General features: G+C 49.1%; 1 protein-coding gene across 1 annotated transcript in view; it reads right to left on the minus strand.

The window, feature by feature from the left end:
• Positions 1-18,972: 18,972 nt before the first annotated feature.
• Positions 18,973-21,636, minus strand: part of LOC131207019 (uncharacterized) — a 128,337-nt gene continuing 125,673 nt past the window's right edge. The window contains exons 17-19 of the mRNA XM_058199627.1: positions 20,790-21,053; positions 19,171-19,266; positions 18,973-19,095 (exon numbers count right to left, since the gene is read on the minus strand). Coding sequence (XP_058055610.1) covers positions 18,973-19,095; positions 19,171-19,266; positions 20,790-21,053 — 483 coding nt within the window. The remainder of the gene's footprint in view (positions 19,096-19,170; positions 19,267-20,789; positions 21,054-21,636) is intronic.

Below are 21,636 nucleotides of genomic sequence, written 5' to 3' on the forward strand. Positions count from 1 at the left end.
TCCCTGGCTGGGGCTTTCTGCAGGCTGAGCCGAAAAGAAAACGTGGCGTGGTGTGGCGCAGGTCCTCCGTGTGTCTGTGTGTGTGTCAATTCGGCGAAAATTTGCTCCTCATTTAAGAACGATCGGGACCGCCACCGCTTTCGGTTCCCTTTCGCCCGTCGGTTGCAAAGGTAAACAGGGTGTGTTTTCTTTTCATCCATCATGCACCGGTCCGCCCGTTGATGGCCGGAAGGAATGTGGCCGCGCTCGTCCTTTGGACGTCCTTCTTGGCCAAGGGAGCCCTGGGGGAAGATAAAAAAACAAAACCAACCGGGGGTAATCCGTACAGCGAAGCGAGAAGATTAAGTCACAGAAAGAGAGCGAGAGAGGCAGAGAGCGAGAAGGGGGGCGGGCCAAGGGCCAAGGGAAAAGAATACGCTCTTGATCCCGTTCGCTGAAGGGCTCCGCGAGGAATAAATAGGAACGCACGCCGCACGGACCGAATTTGTCCTTCGGGTGTCCCAGGTGCCGGTGACCCCACCGGTCGCCACCAACTACCTTTTGTGTTTTGGAAGCGCTCTTTTCGGTGGGTAGGGATGCGGACGGGTGTCCTGAGACGGGTCGTGGTCTCAGAAAGGTATTCAAATATTGCCACGGTCCGGCCCGGGGCGATCCACCCGAGGGTATGTGTGCATAAGCGAGCGATAAAGTATTTTAATCTTTTCTTAATTTTCACCCTTGATCCCATTTGGCCCAGGACCCGGGGTCTCCGCACCACCCTTCACGATCAGCCCTTCATCGTGCCACCCCGCCCGGGGGCTTGTTGCGGTGACCGAAAATTAACAACGAAAACTCCATGTCCGTCCATGTTTTGTTCCGCGTTATTTTTTCCCCTTTCTCTCTCTCTCTCTCTCTCTCTCTCGCTCTCTCTCTCTCTCTCTCTTATCAGACGGATTTCAGGTGCGTTTTTGCCGTCGGCAGACGGAATGGTACGGAAACGTTCTCTCATTTCCTTTGTTCCTTGCCGGGGCACTGGAGATCGTCAGAGATTTGCAAAGGGTAGCGAAGAAAGAGAAGAAAATACAGGACTGAAGAAGCTCTGAGGGCCCCTCCTGGGAAACCCTTGGGGCGGAAGAGGGTAAGGAGTTGCGGGGCACCTAATCCTAAAAATTCCTATCCACCTCGGGCACCTTGTCGGGTCGAGCAGAGGGCGCCGGCGCTTGTCACGAATTTTAATTAACCCTTGCACAAATTGCCGGCCCTTCCATTTGTCCTGCCGGTGACAGTTTATCAGCTATCCTTCATCGCGGCAAACACCTTTGTGGCTGCCAAGGGAATCGCCGGGGAACCGGGGCCGGACTCGGACAGACAGACAGGCGGAAAGTGCCGTTGTTGCGGGGGTGTCGGGGCTTAATTTTACTGTCTTCGCAAACTATTTTGTAAATGTGTGCACAGGGCGCACCGGGCGTTGTTTTTCAGTGCCCAGGAACAACCCAATATGGTGGTAAAGCTCAGAATGATTTAGAAACTTTTGAATTTTTTACCCAAGTGAAATTTATAGAAAGTCAACTCAATCCATTTCGACGGAGTCATACAATCAGGCAACTCAGTCCGATGGTGACAGTTTGATTTTAATTGTTTCATAGTTTGAGAATCGAATGGTACACTTGAACAAACTTCATATTGACAGGGAAAACAAACGAAATTAAAGTCCTTATTTATCAGTAAGTTGAATGAAGAAATTTTGAACATAGTCCAAAACCCCACATTCGTTACACTCTAATTGTTGATCATAATGGAAAATTTACTCATGACTCAAAAACTCTTTGTTCTCAAATCTGTAGCATCTCTTTTAAAGTAATCCATAATTTATGCAATACACCTTCGTCTACCTTTGTTCCAATTTTCGAAACAGAAGTTCGAAGTTCTTTTTAGGAATAGCCTTCGACACATTCTTCGTTTCGACGCCTATCTCAAAGTTAACTGTTGAAGGTGTCCACGAAGCGGTCTGTTGAGTTTAGCGAATAGCCACAAGTCAAACTACGGTGCTGGTGGAATCATGAAAATATAATGCCGAAAGCTGAGAATTATCTCTCAAATCCGGTACCTTTTTCTGACGTATCGCACCCAAATGGCATTCTTCGATAGGAGTTTGGCCGGTAGGAAGGAATCTATCAGGAATCAGAATATGGAATCTATCCAAAGGCTCATTGAACTAGTGCGTAGTGCATTGTTGCACATCCAGCACTGCGAACCTCGTTTGTGTAGTCGTTAGAGCGTAGGCAGAAAATAACCACTACCTGCAATGAGTTCTTTTAGTGAGTCTTCTAAGTTTCGGTAAGCTCGTTTAACAACCGACTGCATAATTCTTATCGTTCATCATAACCGGCCATGACTTCCGTGTACTATTGTTTATCTTTCTAATGCCTGCCGACAATATCGACCTGTAGGCAATGATCTAAAAAAATCTGAGAAATTGCATCGCTTGTGCTAATGAGTTCTTGGCAAAGGACTTTCAATTGGTCCTGTCTCCGAAGAATATGAATGATTGTAACGTTGCATGTTCCAAGCAAATCGCATCAGTTGCCATGGTTGCCTCGGGGCATCTTAGCACACACCGAGAAGTTCCAGTAACTTCACCCTGGGAAGTGGCACGATTCTTCGTCCTCGCATTCAAAGCAAGCATCGGCTACTTCTACCGATGGCACTAGGCCTGAACGCACTAATAAACTAATAGCACCGAAGCCGGCTTTGTAACGGCAGACCATTGCCCGGGCCCAAGATGGATGCCGTTCTGGGTTGCCTCTCTGCTCTGTGCCAAGAAGGGTGCCGGGTTGAATTCACCGGAAGTGAACCGATGCACGATGCGTGCCGGTGGGATCCGGTTCCTGGCCAACGATGACGATTCTCTCAAATTCCAATTTCCAAACGATTTTACGCGAATGCCACCGAACAAACCCGCTCTGTGCCACTCGGCCTGTAGGCCCGTTGGCTCGACCTACGAGCACTTAGTTTTAGGACACGGAAGCCTGACACGGCGGTGAAACTACTGCCACTACAGGACTACTGTTGCCACCGGGGATGGAACGCGAGCAAATCCATCCATTCACCGTGCCCGTGATTCCCGGCGGACGAAACATGCAAAGCATTTCAAGTGAAAGATAATAAATGAAACAAGCAGCAGATGCCACTGTCGGAGTGTCTTCATTTCCGGCCTCCCACGTGCCTTATTGTGCCGTTGTTGTCGTCGTCGTCGCCGTGCTGCTGCGTCCTGTACGTCGCAGAGATGGTGACCGACCGATAGTGAAAGTAGTCGTTGGCTTGGCGTTGTCGTGTGCGATAGTTTTGGTCCCGGGACTCCGGTGGGCTCCAGAAACCAGGACAAAACACGCGCCACAGGAAACGATAAGTGTCGGGCGAGGCGAGCCGAGGGTTCACCCCGAAAACCCTGGGAAATGTAAAATGGCCGCACGATGGTGGCGGTGAATCCCTCGAGAGGCGGCGACATGACAGGGTGGTGTCGACTACAATGTGTTTCGTTCGGGATGGGCGCGTTGGGTCGCTTATTTCGGGTTCGCCTTCGCTTCGCCAGTGCTTCCGGGGACTGGCCGGGCCAAGAATAATGAGGGCCCACGGACACGGACCACGGGGCCGAGATGCCAGCAGACCAACAGAGGGACAAATATTTGACAGAAAATAGCATGTAAATAGGCATGCGCCCGAAGAATTTGGGCCAAGGGTCGACACTCCGACCCGGGGCACAAAACAGGCAACCGGCGGCCCGGATTCTCCCCCGGGAGCCCCCGGGGGAAGCGGACCGGGACGTATCGGGATGACCGCGGATCATCACAGTGGAGCAACGGAATGACGGAATGCCTGAAGGGCTCCCGCGGCTGGCCATGACGATGGACTTGACTTTTCGGGACCCAAATGCGCCCCCCTTCGCGCGTGCTTGTTGCTCCTTGTTTAAAGCTCGCCAGGAGTCGTTCGTTTGACGGAGCGAGTCCCCGGACGCCACACCAACTGTCACCCGGAATGGCCTCCCATTTGTTGATGTGGCGCTGTTAAAAAAAAAAAAACACCAACACACGGATGGCTTCAGGATGCTTAAAATTAATTCAAAAAAATAAACCCTGCTCACTCGCCTTTGACATGCTTTCATTATGAATTTAAAAAGCCCGTACTGGCCGTGCCACGGACGAAGGCCTGTGTAATGTTTTCGTTCGCTGGTGAAAAAGTGTGTGACATGTTGAACATGCCTTTCCGTCGCCACGTTTGACACCAGCCGAGGCCCGTGACCGCAAATTCCTCACTCGGCCGTAGATGATTATCAACTACCGCCCAGGGGACCGATTCGCCGAAGCCCACAATCTGCTTATCTTTTTCCCGCCCCCGTGCCGTGGGGAGAACGTGGCCTTTTGCTGCCTTCAACGCTGGCGACCCGTTGTTTGGAGGATTTTCCATAAAAATAAGTCTTAACAGTCGTGTTTAAATATAATTTTCCGGTTGTCCTCCTTTGTTTTTTTGTCAAACAACGTTGAGCCTTTATTTGTCCCCCGTGTGAAGGGGGTCTACTGCTGACAATTGTGCCGTGTCAAGTCGCTGAAGACGAGAAGACGTGACGCAGTACGCAGACATTAGCGCGAAGTATGTTGCGGTAAAGCCAGTGAAGCGCTGCAGTGACATTGGACCAATCAGTGGAACGATGATTAGGGCTAACGTTGTTAGCGCTAGCCAACTTCCGTAAGGCCTGTGCCATCAGGGACACTCTACTTACGATTCCATCCTTCAAAACACTTCCTCGGCGCACTGCTCCAAAAAGCTCCACGTGGCGGGGAATTGGGCAAGAAAAACAAAAACCCAAGCCAAAGCTGAACTATCTCGGCATGGCAGGAATGGCCACTCGGAGTAAACAGCAGCCTTTGGGGCTACCGGGTACCACCGGGTCGAGGGCCTTAATTGAGTCGTAAACTTTAACTTTGACCAGCCACCAGCTTGAGGTGGCCACAACCAGCGCTACCCTGGTGGTCAGTTTTTTGAAGCTCGAAGCATGGTGCCTTGTGTGGCTTGACAACACGCAATTTGCTTGATAACATAAGATAATTTGATTAGAACCACAAAAAGGCTTCTTGTTATCGATGTGTTGGGGTCCTCTTCCTGAAAGTACACTTATGTTTGTTTGATTAAATTCTTTACTAACAAAGTTATTGCTGTTGGCTAAACCACTCACGTTACAGTGTTCCGCGTGGGGCTAGAAATTACCCATTGAATTCCCACCGTAGCTGCGCTTTAGATGTTTAGACCCTATTCAAGATTAGACCTATTGCGAAACGTCTCTCTCTCGTCGACGATCTCCAACAAGCGTTTAATTAACTGTGAAATTCGGTCACCGCCCAAGGGCCGAACGAATGAGGGCTGTGCGGATCGCTTCGGCCGCACCGTAGATCTCGTCCTCGGAACGGTGGCAGCATTATGATCAATTACCGTGCATCAATTGCAGTCGGCCGTTCGACCGTGCGGCGGCAACGCAGGGCATAAGCCTTTCTAATTGTTTCTTCGAATCATCCACTATCGGCCCGGTGCCGGGTTCAGAAGTTATTGAAGACTCTCGGCTCGACTCAACGTCCTGGATCGCCGTCGTCCTGGACGTGTGTAAGGACCGTTCGCACCATACGCCTGATTTGAGCCCAGAATGTGAGCTCCGCAAGGGCGTGGCGTCATGGCGTTTTGTAATTTCCACAATCATTTCTCACACAGGCCCGGCCGGCGGGCGGGAGGTCCTGACGAGTCCTGCGCCGTCTGCGTGCCTGGGCGCGCGCGTGTGTGCAGCAATCAGAGTCAGGCAGCGGGAGCAATAATTTAGAAATAGTGTAAACACGTCCCCGTCAGCAATGTGTCGTCGGCGTCCCTGGCACGTTCGAACCTCGGGGCGGGCGAGTTTTCCTCTGCGATGCGAGGGTGGCCAAGAAAAGTCGGTGACTCCAGGCCCAGACGGGAAACGGTCGCATAAACTCCGGCAGCCCTGTCGCTGGCAGATCTATTCGGCAGCCCGTCGAGACCGTCGACACGACGACCACCGATGTCATCCGTCCGAGGGGCTGAAAAGTGTCCGATAGTTGGTGGGATCCGGACCGGGAAAGTCGGTCCACCCGTTCGGGGCCGTGTCGGTTTATCTTCCCAGCACCGGCCAGCTCGTAGTCGTTGTATTAGAAAACGTACCATGTTGCTGCTGGCGCCGAGTGGTAATGTCCGAGGCTCTATCAAGAGTCGCCCGTGGGCTTGGGCGCGGAGTCACGCCGCCGTTGGGTTCTTGTGTAATTTAATTATGATATTTAATCTGTGTTTATTTTGCTGCAAGCTGCACCACGCGAGGATCATCGCACCGTGCACGGCGTGGTGGCGTGTGTGCGACTGAGCGAACGATCCTTTTCGGTTGTAGAACGGTAAATTTTAATTCTTAAACATTTGGACAAGCATAAATAAACGCTCGGATGCGCGGGAGAAATGCTGGAAATTGTGTTTCGTCGGGATGTGGACACTGGAGGCTGTAATAGGAACACATAGCCTGGTAGAGACGGCTCAATAGGTGATTTTAGTACAAGGTTTAGTACAACGACAGTTAGTCGAAATATCGCGACCAGAATTTCAGATGAAATATTTCAATTCAGAACAAGTTTGAAATGTGTCTTCCGTCGGTGCTCCTCGGCACTATTAGACCAGTTTGAGCTTTCTTTCCCGGTGTGTCGGCTTATGCTCTCCTGAGAATTTGGAATTTTAAAATCAACCTTCCGGAGGACATTCAAATTGAAAAATAAGTTTACTGTTTTCAATTGACTCCGATATATACGTCCGATATACGCTGAGCGTAAAATCATTGTTAATAAGTAAATTAAACTGTATGCCGAACGATCGATTAATTCCAAACATTCTCGCATAGGTACATCGCTGAAGCAAAACACCGTTTCCCAGCATTTTCCTTAATTAAAAAGAAAATCGTTTTCCTTACCTCGTGGCGAGCGTGGCCTTCTTAGCTAACCGTTTTTTATGTCCTCTCGCACCGGTTAAACCATTTATCGCGTGAAACCGTGAAACAAGGAGACGAAAATCGACGAAGGCATAATTAGCACGTTGCGTTCGGGTGGAGGGCCTTCAAACGAATTGTTGGGCCTTCCAAGAAGAGCGGTGTTTGGAGGATTTACAAAAATCCGCTCCCCTAGCTAAGCAAATAATCTGCGTCGTTTCAGAATTTGATTAGCCAAATTGGCCAGAATAGATCGTATTTAACAGCTCTTTCAGGGTGCAATGTAACGAGAGTTACAAAAACTCTAGTGTCTATTTGCGTGAATCTTATTAAGCGCGTAAATCAGTTGAAATGATCGTATTTTGAACGGTCCCACGGTCCGCGCATCGTTCGGAACTGATTTATTTTTCACCTAATTCAAGCCCATCTCGCGTCCATAAATTGTGCCCCCGAAAAGGGGAACGACGATCGGGGCGTTCATTAACCACTCGTCCCTGGCCAGCAAACGAGAGTTTCCGGCGCACGTCCGCCATGCAAAATGTGTCTCCTGGAGCCAAATCAATGGCGCAATGGCCGGAATGGGATCGGAAGCTGAGGCGATTGCCTTCCGGTCGTGTGGCCGTTCCGTCGCCGGTCGCCGGGATTCGCGCCCGGAAATTGTTATACGCATCCGAAACTGTCTTCGGCGGGAACGTGCGCCAACTTGGCGGACTTGGCCCCTTGAGCGCCTTCCGCACGGATCGGAAGGTGTTGATTTATTGTGCCATTTCCGTTTGCCACAAGTGAGCGCGGATTGGGCACGCTCCGGAAATGAAGATGGCTTCTCGGGTCGGCGTCGGCGTGCGTCACTCGGTTACGATGTGCCATGTCGATTAATTTAACCCGAGATAGGATCGACCGGCGAGATGTCGATGTCGCATAGGCACCACACCGGTAAACGGTGCCCGTAACCGCGCGATTAGTTATATATAGTTCCCGTTCCGGGCTTCCGAAGGACCGAGCTCAGGTGTGGTATGAAGCGATTTTATTGCCCATCGAGCCAGTGCCTCGTGCGCGATCGGTGCTCGATGCCGAACGGCCGAAGACTTTCTTTCTAACATCCTAAACCGTTGGGAATTTTAACAAACGCTCATTGCGCACTTTAACGAGGTTTGAATTCGCCATTATCACCATTAGATTATTACAAAAACTACTTCTACCACCGAGTTGAAGCGTGAAAGTTTGCTCACAGCCACTGCATCGGAAAAACAATTAATATTGACCATTAGGCGCACATTAGTGGTGAATTGCAGTCACTGCAGCTTCGACGTCCGGTTGGCCGGTGCCGGAGGCCTCTTGACGGTAGCTACGCCGGCAGTAATTTGATTTTCAATGTACAATTTCCACGTCAAACGGCCGTAGCCTCAGGCCGGTTTTGCGATGCGTGTCGTGTTAAAATATTGTGCAAACTAATCGGAACCTTCGACCTCAACCGTTCGGGATCGGAAAGTGACCGCAGGACGCGGTGCTCTAAATAGCGATCAGCGAGGGTTCGAACATGTTCAAACAGTGACCCCAGCCAGTGAAGTGCGGCTTCCATCCGTTGAGCGACCCGGGCGGTTGGTTTGGGTTCGACATAATTGTTGCTAACATTCGGATCAGAGGAAATTAAATATTTCCCGACCAAATATTTCGGGGCCATCCGACGGCACGGTGCGTGTTGTTACAGCGACAGTGGTCCGCCCTGTAAATGGCAGTTCATTAGGGGCACACGGGTCAACATGTTATTACCGTGCGGATCGTTTGAACTTTTAATGGCTATGCGCGGTGCGAAAATTAATGAAATATGTTGCTCAAATCAATTTGGCCGTTCGATTCAATTTGTGCCATTTCGAATCACATCGCATCGGTTGGCTACTGAATTACTGTTGCGCTTAATTTTTGAAACAATTTGCGCACAAAATTTAAATTTCGGCCGTACTTCGGAACTTCATCAGTCCGCCAAAGTTCACCTCAATTTAAGAGCGTTTCTTTTTTGCCGCAAAGTAGGAACCAACCTGCATCGAAAAGGGGTGGAAAAAAGAACCGCCAATCCTCGGGCGGCGGGGATCTTTTGATGTTTGAAGTCCACTCCACACAATCGGCACGGTAAATGATGACCTGGAGGGGTTGCACCGAAAGTCCGCAGGGAGAAATGACCGATCGAGTGGGCAAAAAGGGTCGGCTTGGAAAATTGCATTCCGTTCGCAGATCGTCCGTTGATTGGCAGGCTCTAGTGGCCGGGTGGCTCGTTAGTGCCCCCGTTTCGGGGACGGGGGTTGGCGCAATTTAGCATCGGCATCGGGTGCCGGACGGTGATGGTTGATGGGCGAGCGCTATCATTAGGCGCAGCCGTCAACCCGGCGGCCACAAAGAAAACCTACACCCGGACCTACCCTTTCCGGCACACCGTCCGGCTGTAATGAATGGAACCGGATGCATCGATGCGCATCGAAACTGATCAAATATGCGGAGCACCATTTATCGCCCAATGAGCGCTGGGCAGGCAATATGTTTTGATTAGCTGCGATGGCCGTTGCGAAAGTAATGCTTTGTAAAAGGTCGCACCCGTGAAGGGGGCCGGCAGTCGAGTTGAGAGATTAACCGGTAACATAATACAAGGCATTCATGTTTGTTTCCTATTCATATTTTTAAAATCCATCAATTTTCTAATCTCGAAATGCAAATCCGATTCACCGAGTTTCACCGATAGCGGGCCATAGAAAACTGAAATAGAAAAAAAGCGTCACATTGTAATCACCTGAAAGGTAATTTGTTGTAATACGTTAGGGTTTTGCACATTCCTAGATGAAATACTAGGAAAACTCGATAGGTAGCTCGAATTTGCTGGAAAGCATCACTTTCCACTTCGTGAAATATTTCACAACAAGCATTTAGACCAACTGGTCAATTTGTGTGTCCCGAATTATTTCGCCTGAAATATTACAAAATCAGGAATGTGTGGTTTTTTCTTTTTTTTTAATGAAATGAACCGTCTCTATTTACTCAAATGCAACAGAATCAGCAACACAACCTTCGAATGTTACCCTTAACAAGGTTTACTTTAAGGTATTTCATTCATTGTAGGATGTTGTTCAGAGACACTCCCATTTCCGCCAGGGAATGTCACTGCACAAGAAAGAAGTCGCACACGACCGACCACGACCCAAAAGTCGTGCTCTCGACGGGGCACACGCGCTTCCGAGTCCGAACATCCCTGCAGTAATTTCACCCGGAGCTAGCCCCTCGAGTGGTGATAAGTAATTTTTGTGGCTTCGTTGGGATTTACACGAAAGTGTTGCCATTGCCTCTTCAACACGTTCGTGGCGTAACTCATGTGCCGACGCAGGTGACTGCGGATGAACGGGGGAACTTTACATCGAACCGCGGGGTGTCATTAATGCTGGCGCATAATTTGTCCTATTTCGATGCGGGTGTTTCGCGAAGGGGTGATGGCATCCCCAGGGGCTGTTATCGTAGCCGGCCCTCGGGCTGCTGGTGTGTTGGTTTAGCTCTCTCTCCTTCTCTCTTTTTGATGACACGGTTGACTGCGAACAACGCAAGAGATAATGAAATCCGCGGCGCAGCCGCATGCCGGCAACCCGTATGAAGTCGAGTTATGCAAAAACGAAATGCTTTTGCTAATTTTTGCATTCTACACCGAATTGTGGACCAAAAATCGAGCAACGTTTCCAAAACTCACTTAGACGACGTCAGACGCAATCGGAACGTTATAATTACACCGAAATGCATTGCGCAAGTTCCGGCGGTTCCGCTTGCCTTCGCCGAACGTTGCCGGGCTGCGGCTTCTAATTTCTTCCAAAACATGCTCCGACGTGGTGGGTGTCGTCGGCAAAATACGATCGTAAATTTACACTTTTAATGTGTTTGTCACCAAAGTTGTTATCAGGGGCCGAGTGCGAAGGAAGGAAGGAAGGAAGACCCTTCCGGGTGGTCATCGGAGGGGCACAGTGCAAAAGTGTCGCCCAAAAACCGGTGACACCGGCACACAAACACCGAACACGCTGGGCAATCGAATTCCGGTTCCGGGCGGGCCATTTTTCATCCTTCGCCGACGCCCAGCGCCGACTGACCAGCGCCGGAAACTCGTGGTAGGAAAATTCTTACCATCCGCCACCGCGCCACCTCGCACAGAGCCGGTCGGCCCTGCCCGGAACAGCAGCCCGCAGCGTACCGGAAACGTACATAACTTCTGATTACACATGGTTTTATGGAAGGCAAACACAATTTGCCAGCGTAAAAACCTCGAGCCCCGAGCGCCGCCGGCCGCTGGTCGACGGGCGTAACGATAATCACAACGATTTCCTTCCTTCCGGTTTTCCGGTCTTACCGGGCCACGCCGGGACAGGGGTCAAACCGGGCGGTCGGGTGCGGGTTCGCCGTTTTTTTTGCGGCCAGCCTCGGCAGCAGCAGCTTTCCGCCGGATATGAGATCTGTTGAGGTTGAGGTGTGAACAGATTAAAGAGGGGCCGAAAGACGGAAGCAAGAGAGAGAGAGAGAGAGTGAGAGAGAAAAAGAGAGATGTGGGCAGAAGGACGCAGGAAGTGGTTCGTAGACCGGACGTCGAGACGGCGTGTGGAATGATTTCTCCTCTCGTTTCCGATGTTCACTTTGCCGGTTGCGCCACTGCGGTGCGGTGGGAAGGGGCCGGCAATTGACCAGAAAAATGGCAAACAATTTTCCTAGTGCCCGAAACTCGGACGGTTCTCTCGCTCCCACTCTCACCGCAGACTGGCTCCAAGTTGGAGTTTTAATCCACAGAAATAATAAACTTAAGTGCAAAAAGCTTACTTCGGGTGAGCGGCGGTGGCATTTAGATTTATCAATTATTTTTTGTGTAAACACATCAAAAACATGTTCTGGTCGTATTTGGGTACGGTGCCATCGATGATGCTTTTGGAATTGCTAAAGAGGATAAGATCCTCATAATTCTTGGAAAGTTAGAGATTACCGGGAAACTTCGAAACTTAGAAAGTAAATGTTTCAATTTGATTAAATTTTGCACTAAGCTCCAAGCTCTCCAAGTGTGCCAGGAGACCATAAGGACGCACCGGTTCGAGACAGTAACGCCCTCTTCAAACAAAATTTAAATATTTCACAGAAATATTTCATTTCACTTGCCGACGAAATATTTCATCCTAATGTATCACATGAGCGTTGGCCATTAAAGACGGCCTCATATTTTTCAATGCATGAACTTTTATTTGAAAGGTGGATTGATGTTTCCCGACAGCAGAGAGGTACTGGCCTCTCGTTCACCAACTCGTTATGCCCTTTCGGACTGGTTCGTCGTCCGCCATTCTCATGATATGTCCAGCACATCGGAGTCTGGTGAGGTATGTACTCTGCACGACAGTCGTAAAGAGAGGCTTCATGTCGAGGGTTTCGAGACAGAGATCATGTCTCATTGGCGTTTGTGAGTAGTGGGATTATATAGATTCTGATTAAGTCCAGTTTCGATCTTCTCGACACGAGATATGAGCGAAATAGTTTCTTCCGACTGAGCGGACTGTTCTAGGATCCTATCCTAAATCTCTTCCCTTATGTCGTTATTAGTGCTGCAATGCTGACCATAGATAGGCCATAGATCAGCATTAAACTATCACGTAAGCTAACGAAAACAGTAAATGAGAAAGCGAATCTTGTTTATCAACAAGAGTACCCAAAATAAACAACTTAATTACGTGTCCGGAGCGGGGACAATAGTTGACTGTAAATTCTTTATCAAGCAACAGCAAACGGAGCAAAACCGACGACCAAATCTGCGGTACAGCCACAACCGTGGCGGTAACAAAAGAAAGCAAAAGCAGCCGCTTGTAAGGTAAGGAAAACCCGAGCCTGGCGCAAGGAGACAAGAGATCCCGCTTTCCACACGGCAACACTGTGGGACACCGGTGATAATTTACGATCCCCGTGTGCAGTTCAAAGTCCGTTTTCCATGACCACACGTCGGACGGAAAAACCGGCGTACCGCGGAAGACACCGGAAGATGCCGGTGGCCTCGGTTGGCTCGGTGTAAAAAACAATGGCCGTGGACGTGCGAGTAAAAAAACGACATAAAACAAACCATGCGCTCTGGCGTCCGTCAGCGTCGCTCGGTAGGAAAAACCATGAAGTTCAGACCCATTTTCCATTCTACCAACACTCCTTTCCCCAGCCAGGGCCAGGGCTTTAATCCTTTTTTACAACCCCAAATAGGGGGGGCCCAAAAGATTTGTACCTTTCACCGTTGTAAATCTAATTCTTTCCCAACAATGTAATCACACATCCCGGTGGGTGGCTTTCGGCACCTATGCTCTCCGGACAACGCACCGTACGGACCCGATAGTGGAGATTTTAATTTATTTTTTATTTTGGCTTCATTGGCCGCAGCCGACGACGGCTGGAAAAAAAGGAGTCGGCCATTACCGGCCCGAAACACCCGGGCGGACCCGGGTGGGTGGCCGGTCGGAAGGGCCGGTGCGGCTCCACCGGTCCGCAGTGCGGAGCCGGGCGATTTTAATTCACAACCGTTCTGCATAATTTATCGACTGTGAAAATTTATTAACACGCCTTCTCGGCCGGAACCGGCCCCCGATACTTCCGACTCGGATGGAGATCCTTCGGATTTTGTTTTGCTTTACGGAACCCGTTGCCGGCCTCCGTTTATAACACCTCGGCGTCTCGGGTCGGTAGCGTACTGTCGATTGCAAACCTTTGGCCTCGACCAGCTGCCTGATGCTGTGGGGCGGTCAAGGGGACATGCGGTGAAATATGCTCCTCCGGGGTGCACGTGTTGGGGCTTTGGGCTTTGATTTCCAGTTTCCGTCGGCACCCCGGTGCCGGTGAGACGCACTGCGGACGAATCGTTGGATTTCGTGGAGTGGTTCGGCTTAGGATTCATTGAAACGGGAAGTTTTGATAATTTTTTAGGTTCTTTTTTCAACTGAAGCCCATTTTCTCTTTGAGAGGATCAAGCCTTTCTAGCGGATTGATGAATGTATTAATGAACGATCTTAAAATGGTGTCTTTTGCCGTCTGGTGGTGGTGAAAACCTCCAATGGCTGAGAAAATGGAGGCGCTTCTTATATGTTTACTATGATTTATTTTATTTGAAAATATAACACTTCAATTTGGCTTGCGGTGCAAAATATCGATTGGGATTGTCGTTCTATGAAACGTGCTGCCGTTCTGTTGAAGCCAAATGTCCTTCCAGTTAGTTCCTTCTTCATTTTCGAATATTAAAATGGGCTGGAGAAACGGACGGACAATTTTTGGAAAAATCTGAAACCAGAAAAATTTTACCAGGAGAGCAGCATCGACTGTTAGGTAGAGACTAGAGAATTGTATGCAATATGCCATGCAACATATGGTTTCCACAACATGCAGGCACTATTGCCTACAATGTTTGCATTGTACACAATGTTGCGTGCAACGTTGTATGCAATGAGAAGATGATCTTCCCACGAAAATTACGTTTCACAGAACACTGTGGATCGAGAGAGACAAATGACGATCGCATGTCTTTTCCTCTAATTGGCCCCGATCGGCGGCGGCCTCCGAACCGATCTGGATCGAGAGAAATAGAAGATGATCGGCGATCACGCACATTTCGGCCCGATCTGTGCTACCTCCGATCGGCCATGAAACCCTATTACGATCGTGCGCACAGAGCGGCCGCCGGTTTCGGATCGATTTCGCCCATAAACCTCGATCTGTCTCGGAGCACGCAAACTGTTTCGAACCAATGGAAATTAATTCGGCAAATTAATAATCGATATTATTCGCCAATCACTGACCTTGCGATGGATTCAAAAAATAGATTTAACAATTACGACCAATTACGCCGAGTTTGAGTTCCTCCAATTCCTGTCTTGCGTACCGCTCAAATGTTTAACTTACCTTACGGCAGTTTACTTACTTCATTCGTTTAACACAATTTCTGCCGCACATATTTCGGATAAGAAAGAAAGATCCTAGTCGAGAGGAATAAGTTACATTAGAACATTCTTTTATTCTCAAATTTTATTAGTTTGCTCACTTTGGGTCACTCTTAAATGGCCTTCATCCACTGGTATGGTTTTCGCATAATTTTCACCAAAAGTTCAATATTTCCGACCATTACGATGAAATGTTCGAACCCCTTCGCCGTGCAGGGCAGTTTAAGTACGAAACGCAAAGAAGTCATCCAGAACAAACTGTCATAAATTCACGAAGCCAAAGGTCTCTCCGTATGGGAAATGTGCCAAAAAGGGTCGTGAGCGCGAATTAACGATGACAGGTTGCGATTGGAAATCCTTGGGCCCACCAAGTGCTGGGTAATCAAAGTGTTTAAATGAAGGAAAGAGATGTAAGCGTTTTAATATAATCTAATATTCTATCGAACACCGAAAAAATGTTTGAACCTTGGCTTGAAGTAGAATGCAATGTAAAGGCCGTTTTCAGCATCAAAGAGAGAAAGAGCGAGAAAGAGAGAGAGAGAGAGAGAGAGAGAGAGAGAGAGAGAGAGAGAGAGAAAGAGAGAGAGAGAAAGATAAAGAGTGAGAATGAGGGTATTGGAATAGAATACAAGAAACACAATCACTTATTCAATCGACTCCGTCAGCAAATAGTGTCGCGCACGGTTATAAATGACCGAACGTCTGCCGGAAGCGGACCGGAAGCGGCGAGGTGGCGATCGGGGCCGGAGCCTTTGCTTCCGGATTGAGTTGATGGATGAAAATTTGTCACAGCACGCCGGCATTACTCCGACAGGTGGCAGCGCAGTGGCAGGAGAACGATTTGTCGTCGTCGTCGGCGATGGCAGCCTCTTCAAAGGGCGAACGGAACAAGACGAAGGCTCTCACCGGCCCCGGTCCGGCGGCTCGTTCATCGTTCGCCTTTAATTTCATCCCGAGTGTGGCGAGAAGGGCCGTGTGTCCTCCCGAATGGCCACCACCGTCGTTCTCGGGAGACGGGAGCCCATTAATTCAACATTTCGTTTCAATTTGCTGCACCGCACCGCGCCACGTTGCAGCGCACGCTTTGCATTTCGGACGGACGGACGGGGCGCCGTCTTTACGCTTCATCGAATTGTCAGCGCAGTTTCTCGATTCTCGCCCGGCTTTCCATTTGTCACCGTGCTTCGAGCTTCCTGTCGACCGGAAGCGGTTTTTTTGCCAGCTTCAGCCACTTCAAAGGCAAAGGGCCAGAAGATGTGTTCCGATTTTCCGGTCTTCTTTTTCGCGGTCTAAGGTTCCGCAGCACAGAATAAAACATGTTTCATCCGCTCTGTCGGACTCTGCGGTAGCGTCAATGAAGCAAGGAAATAATGCTGATTCGTTCGGTCGCTGTCGGAATTTGTCGGCTCCAAATCCATGCCTTCGGAGCTATGGGGAAAAGGAAAAGAAAGGTGGCCAAACCCAGGGTCTGCGGACCGTTACAATTAAGCTTTGAGGTTCGCTAATTGGTTCTTGGCTTCCGAACCGAGCGCTTGCGATCCAATTTTTGGCGCTCGTTTCGGAACAACCGGACGGACTTATAAATTTTTGTTGTTCCGCCGAAATGGAACTGAAGCACCGGGGCGACCACAATACATTTGGGCACATTTGGTAAGCAGTCAATAGTTAAATATTCAAGAACTTTTCACTCTTCGCTTCACTTCAAAGGCAGACCAATTCGTTTGAAATGAGCCGGTAGCGGTGGTTCATTCTGAATTTAAACAAGAAAATAATTTTCGATTGTTCTCCATACCACCGGACCACCACCTTCACGGTGGCCCTTTGTCCCAATATTAGTGTCTAAAATAATGGTCAAATGTCGACAGAATATATTTTTTGACCTTACACACCTAGTGAGGAGTTCGTTCTGGACATTTTCAACTTGATTTGCGTCGAAAAACATAGGTGTCGGCTGTACAACGCTCATTATTAAAAGCTTAGGCCGTCAGGTCTGGGTGGTTAAGATTTTTCCGTATTGACTCACCGACAGTCCTGGCTAAACTTTACCTAAAGTTTGCGCCTGCTCGATGTTTGCGACGAAGGCCTAGCCTGGAACTCCGATTAGTTGCAGTCACTTATTGTGTTTTCGTGATAATTATTTGGCATCGCTGAGCAGAACTCTGATTAATGTTCGGGATAAACGAGGCTAGATTCTAGGACCTATTAGGTTAGAACGACATGAAACCCGACATGAGTCGATCAGTTCATGAGGTAAGCTGAAAGGCTGAAACATTCGAAGATAGAGCGCTGAAAAGAGAAGAAATAGAGCAGATCCTCCGAGGTGCGAAAGAGGTCAGTCGAGTCACACGCAAGCGGCCCTCGGAATGCGGAATGCTTTCGGACGGTGGTTCGACGCCTGAAGCGAAACGCACACTCCCCCGGTACAGTTAAATAATCCCTGCTTTTTGGCATTTATTTCAAAACGATCCACTCCACTCCGGTTGTAACTCATACTCCGGCCCCGGCACCGGTCGGCGGCCGGAAGGAACTGCCCTGCCTGCCTGCCTGCCTTTCCGGCGCCACTTTAACAACTAGCCTTGTGTTGGGGGGGGGATGGAGGATAAACTGGTTTGTTGTCTTATTTTTGCTAAATCTCAACCTCTCAACACTCTCTGCACCCATTTCACGCGTATCACGTTCGCGCCCTTCGACGTCGGCGCTGACGCGTACATCGCGACTCCGTTTTGCTAAACTCCTTGCTCCAAGCCGGACGGCGGGACCTCAACGGTTTGTATTAACTGATAAACTCACAGACCGCTTCAACCGGCGAAGGAGGACGCAGGAAAACGGTGCAGTACAGTTTGTTAAAAACCAACCACCAGCTCTCGAACCAACGTCGTCCTCTGCATCCTTTATTGTTCGTCCTGTTCCGCTTTGCCTGGTAAAGGTTACACTAAATGTTAGCTTTAAGGTTTGAAGTTTCGTGTAACATATAATCAAAACGGGCGTTTGGTAATTACAATATCATACACCGATCCTGCTGCCTTCTGCCGCCGCCGCCGCCGTGTTGTACCATACTTTTAGTGCCGGCACCACACCAGAACCCCTCACACACATTTGACTATCTTCAACATCCTGGTTTCTGGTTCGTGGACCCCCTGCCCGGGTGGCCGGGTCCGGATTATCTACTTTGATTTGGCGCTGTTCAGTTAACTACTTTTACATGTTTCCGAGTTTAGAAAGTTTAGCTCTCTGTGCTCGGGTGGCCCTTCTGCTTTACACCCCGTTCCGTTTCGCTCTCCGTAGTCCACCCAGTCCGTGTCCGGGGCTGAGGGTTTCTTTAAGGTTTACGCCCTCTTACGCGGGGCGGTCGTGTTAGTTAGGAGAAGATGAGCTTTCGTTTATTCGTATGAATGAGCGGTTTACGTTTAGGCTTTGTTTTGTTAAAGACTTTGTTTCTTCCGCGCTGTTTAGGGTTTAGGATTTGTTTTAGCTTTTTGTTTTATGATTATAGACAGAATACGTTCAAACTCAAACAGACCGATTGCCAATTGTTGACCACCCTTCTGTCCGTTATAATGTTTTGTTTGTTTAAATACTTTACGCCTTTCAATCCACACGCAAGGAAGGATGGGTTAATCAAGTTCCGTGTTCTAGAAGGAAATTGGGTTATTGGGCTTTGCTTGGGTTCGGTAGAAAAGTGGCTGCTCTCGCACCGGAACCGGTACTGCACCGATTGAATTGTCGTTTTCTTTGTCGTCCCTATGTACACCTCACCTCCCGATTATTGTTGTGAAAATGGTTTTGCTGTTTGTCGGATTGTGTCGGACCTTTTCGTGTTAATTGTGTTTCAATAGACTAGGCATCCCTTACGAACTGATCATAAACATAAATGTGTCGTCACAACGGTCACCAGCTGAGAAACTGAGGAGCATCTTACACGCCAACACAAACTCATGCGGATCGGTGCGGCAACTTCCGGCCGCGGTGCGGTCCTTAGAGTGCGGTCGTTTCGTGAAGTTGGCGCACTTCCTATCAGAAGCGTGTCGCGTGGTTCAGCAACCGACCCTCGCCGATCGTCGGTAGCCCACCCGCCGAGGGCAGCGAATCCTGAGCGTCGCGGACTCCCATCTCCGGCACCGTCTGTAACAAGCTGGGCTGTGGACAGACAGAAATAAGGGATTTAGCATGAGAGAGAGTAAGTGAAGCCAGAGCCAACGGGAACACGGTTACCACCGGGGCGCCGAATTTTCTTGCTGTCGTCGGTTTTGGTGGCGGTAACGGTGGGGGAGGTGGTGGCGATGGCGGTGGAGGCGGAATCGAAAGGAACTGAGTGAAAGAAAGAAAAATGAAATAAAAAGAAAACGAAAACGAATAAAGTTTAATAATGAAAACGGAATATGCTGAAACAAAAACGAAACGAGCAAAATCTTAACAGCAACAAGTGTTAGATAAAAACTCAGTGAAGTCACCTAAAAGAGCAGGGCATGAATCCTCAAAGAAGCCGGTAATTTGTCTAAAATTGAGCCAAGATCTCTCGAAGTTCTGACAAGCATGATTTCGATGCTGTTATGCTGTTTGAGAAATCTTCGCCTTTCGAAATGCTTTCCTCAGCGATAATCACCATTAATGCATTGGCGACCATTTTGAGTTCGACCCCAGCCAAAAGCTACCAAATTAGTTGCTAACGCATTAATCGACAAACAGCTTTCTTAGCTTAGTCTCATTACGTCATACGGCTTAACTGAAAAACTTCTAACGCCGAATGCTTTCTTTACCGAATATAGGGCAAATTTCTCGATGCCGTTTCATTGACCCGTCTGCCGGAGAGTCAAGCACTAGGGGACGGCAAAACAGAGACAGCGTCTCGCCCGATCCACGCAAAAACCATCCCCCCCCCCCAGCGCAGTAAGCAGCTCTGTTCCATCATCGGCCGACAACTTAAATGGAAAGCAAACAGAAGGCTGCCCATCGTGACCGCGCCGCGTCTTCCGACGATGGGCACACATAAATCATCCTCACGTAGACCGTCTGGTATTTGTTTGGTGGCTTCAGTGGGCAGCATCAGGCGCCCTCCAAACCCCGGGCTGCTTGCTGCGAGTTTCAATCTCATTTACCGAGGTACGGGATCGCCCAATCCTTCCGAAGAAGTGAAATGGAAAAGTCACTCCAACCGATCAATCAATCGGCGGAGAGATCAGGACGCAAGGACATTATTACAGAAATAAAGCAAAAAGCCACTAAACGTCGTATCGTTCAATTATTATAATCGAATTTTAAATGAACTAAAACTATCAAACAATCTATTAAAGCATTAAACAATAAGCTTTCAGCGTTAAATTGGATAAAATATTCTCGATTAACTTGAGCTGTTTATAAGAAGGCATCTTATGTCTGGGTTTAATGTCTGATCGAGTCAATCTTTCTCTAGTCTTGACCCACTATCCAATATTGCTAGGACGTTGTTTATTCCTTCTCTTTTTCATGAGCACTTTTGTTTTAGTTTTGCGTTATTTTAGTTTTATGTTTTACGTTTACGTTTATTACTCTCATGATGGGTTATGTTTTCTGTCTTTATTGTAAACACTTTGTATCTACCTTTAAACCTTTTCGCTTGACCCTTTGTCTAAGTCTAATTAACTCTACACAAATCAGTAAATAAATAAATGTCAAATAAGTGAAAAAAGAAAGCAATAAAAAAAAGTAAACTAAGCTCAACTCAATCAACATTCAAACAATGCTCAAGAAAGCACAGGGTTCTCTCCTTCCGGCACGTTCGTTTACTTACACCCAAAAAGTGGTCCCCGGAAAATGCATACACACCGAAAGGAGCGCACACCCAGAGTACTTACCGGTTCGTGCTGCTGATTGCTGACCGGAAGCGATCCCCCGAACAGTGGCGGCGGCGGGTACCGTTCCGTCAGCGAGGACTGCCCGGAGGAGTCGGTCCGCTGCAGGGGCGACTGGAGAGACGAAGGTTGCTGCTGCTGCTGCTGCAGGAGGTGGCCGGTGCTCACCGGGAGCCCGGTGGCGTGTGAAATCGGAATCGCGGGCCGGGGCGCGTTCGTGTAGACGAGGTTGGTCGAGTGCACCGACGGGTGGTGGGCCAGATCGATCTGTCCCCGCGTGGTTTATGGTGATTTTTCCGATCCCGGCGTGGCGTGAAAAAGAAACGAACGGAACGGAAAGCGTGGAAAGATTATTTCACCGTCGCCCGGCCGGTCCGCGATTATTCGCAACCCGAACACATCCCTTCGGGCTGTGAATAATCCTATTGTTCTCTGGTGCGTGGTGCACAAATAATGCTGTAAAACACTCACACAACAGGCGCACGTGTGTGCCGTCGTTGGGTCATTAATATTGCATTTAATCGGCTGCGGGGCAACATTTGCGCAGCTCGACCGGGAGTGTGTTGAGCGTATACTTTTTACCCAAAAGATTAACGGGTTCCGCAGGCGCTGGCACGGAGGCAGCGGGGAGCGGGGAGTTCGAATTCCACGTATTCGCGCTACAAATCGCAACCTAATCCCACCCAGGTTGGTTACAGTTTTCCGCTACGCTGCATAAAATATCAGTTTGAGCTGCAGCAGGCGGGCAAATGGCGGACTCTGACTGGCAGAGGGCAAGTTGTGCGGTGTTCAATTTGGCCCACAGCAAACGGTTGGCCCACGAGGACAGGACCCGGGCACACCTCAGCCG

Source organism: Anopheles bellator, chromosome 2, assembly GCF_943735745.2.
Source record: "Anopheles bellator chromosome 2, idAnoBellAS_SP24_06.2, whole genome shotgun sequence".
NCBI lineage: Eukaryota > Metazoa > Arthropoda > Insecta > Diptera > Culicidae > Anopheles > Anopheles bellator.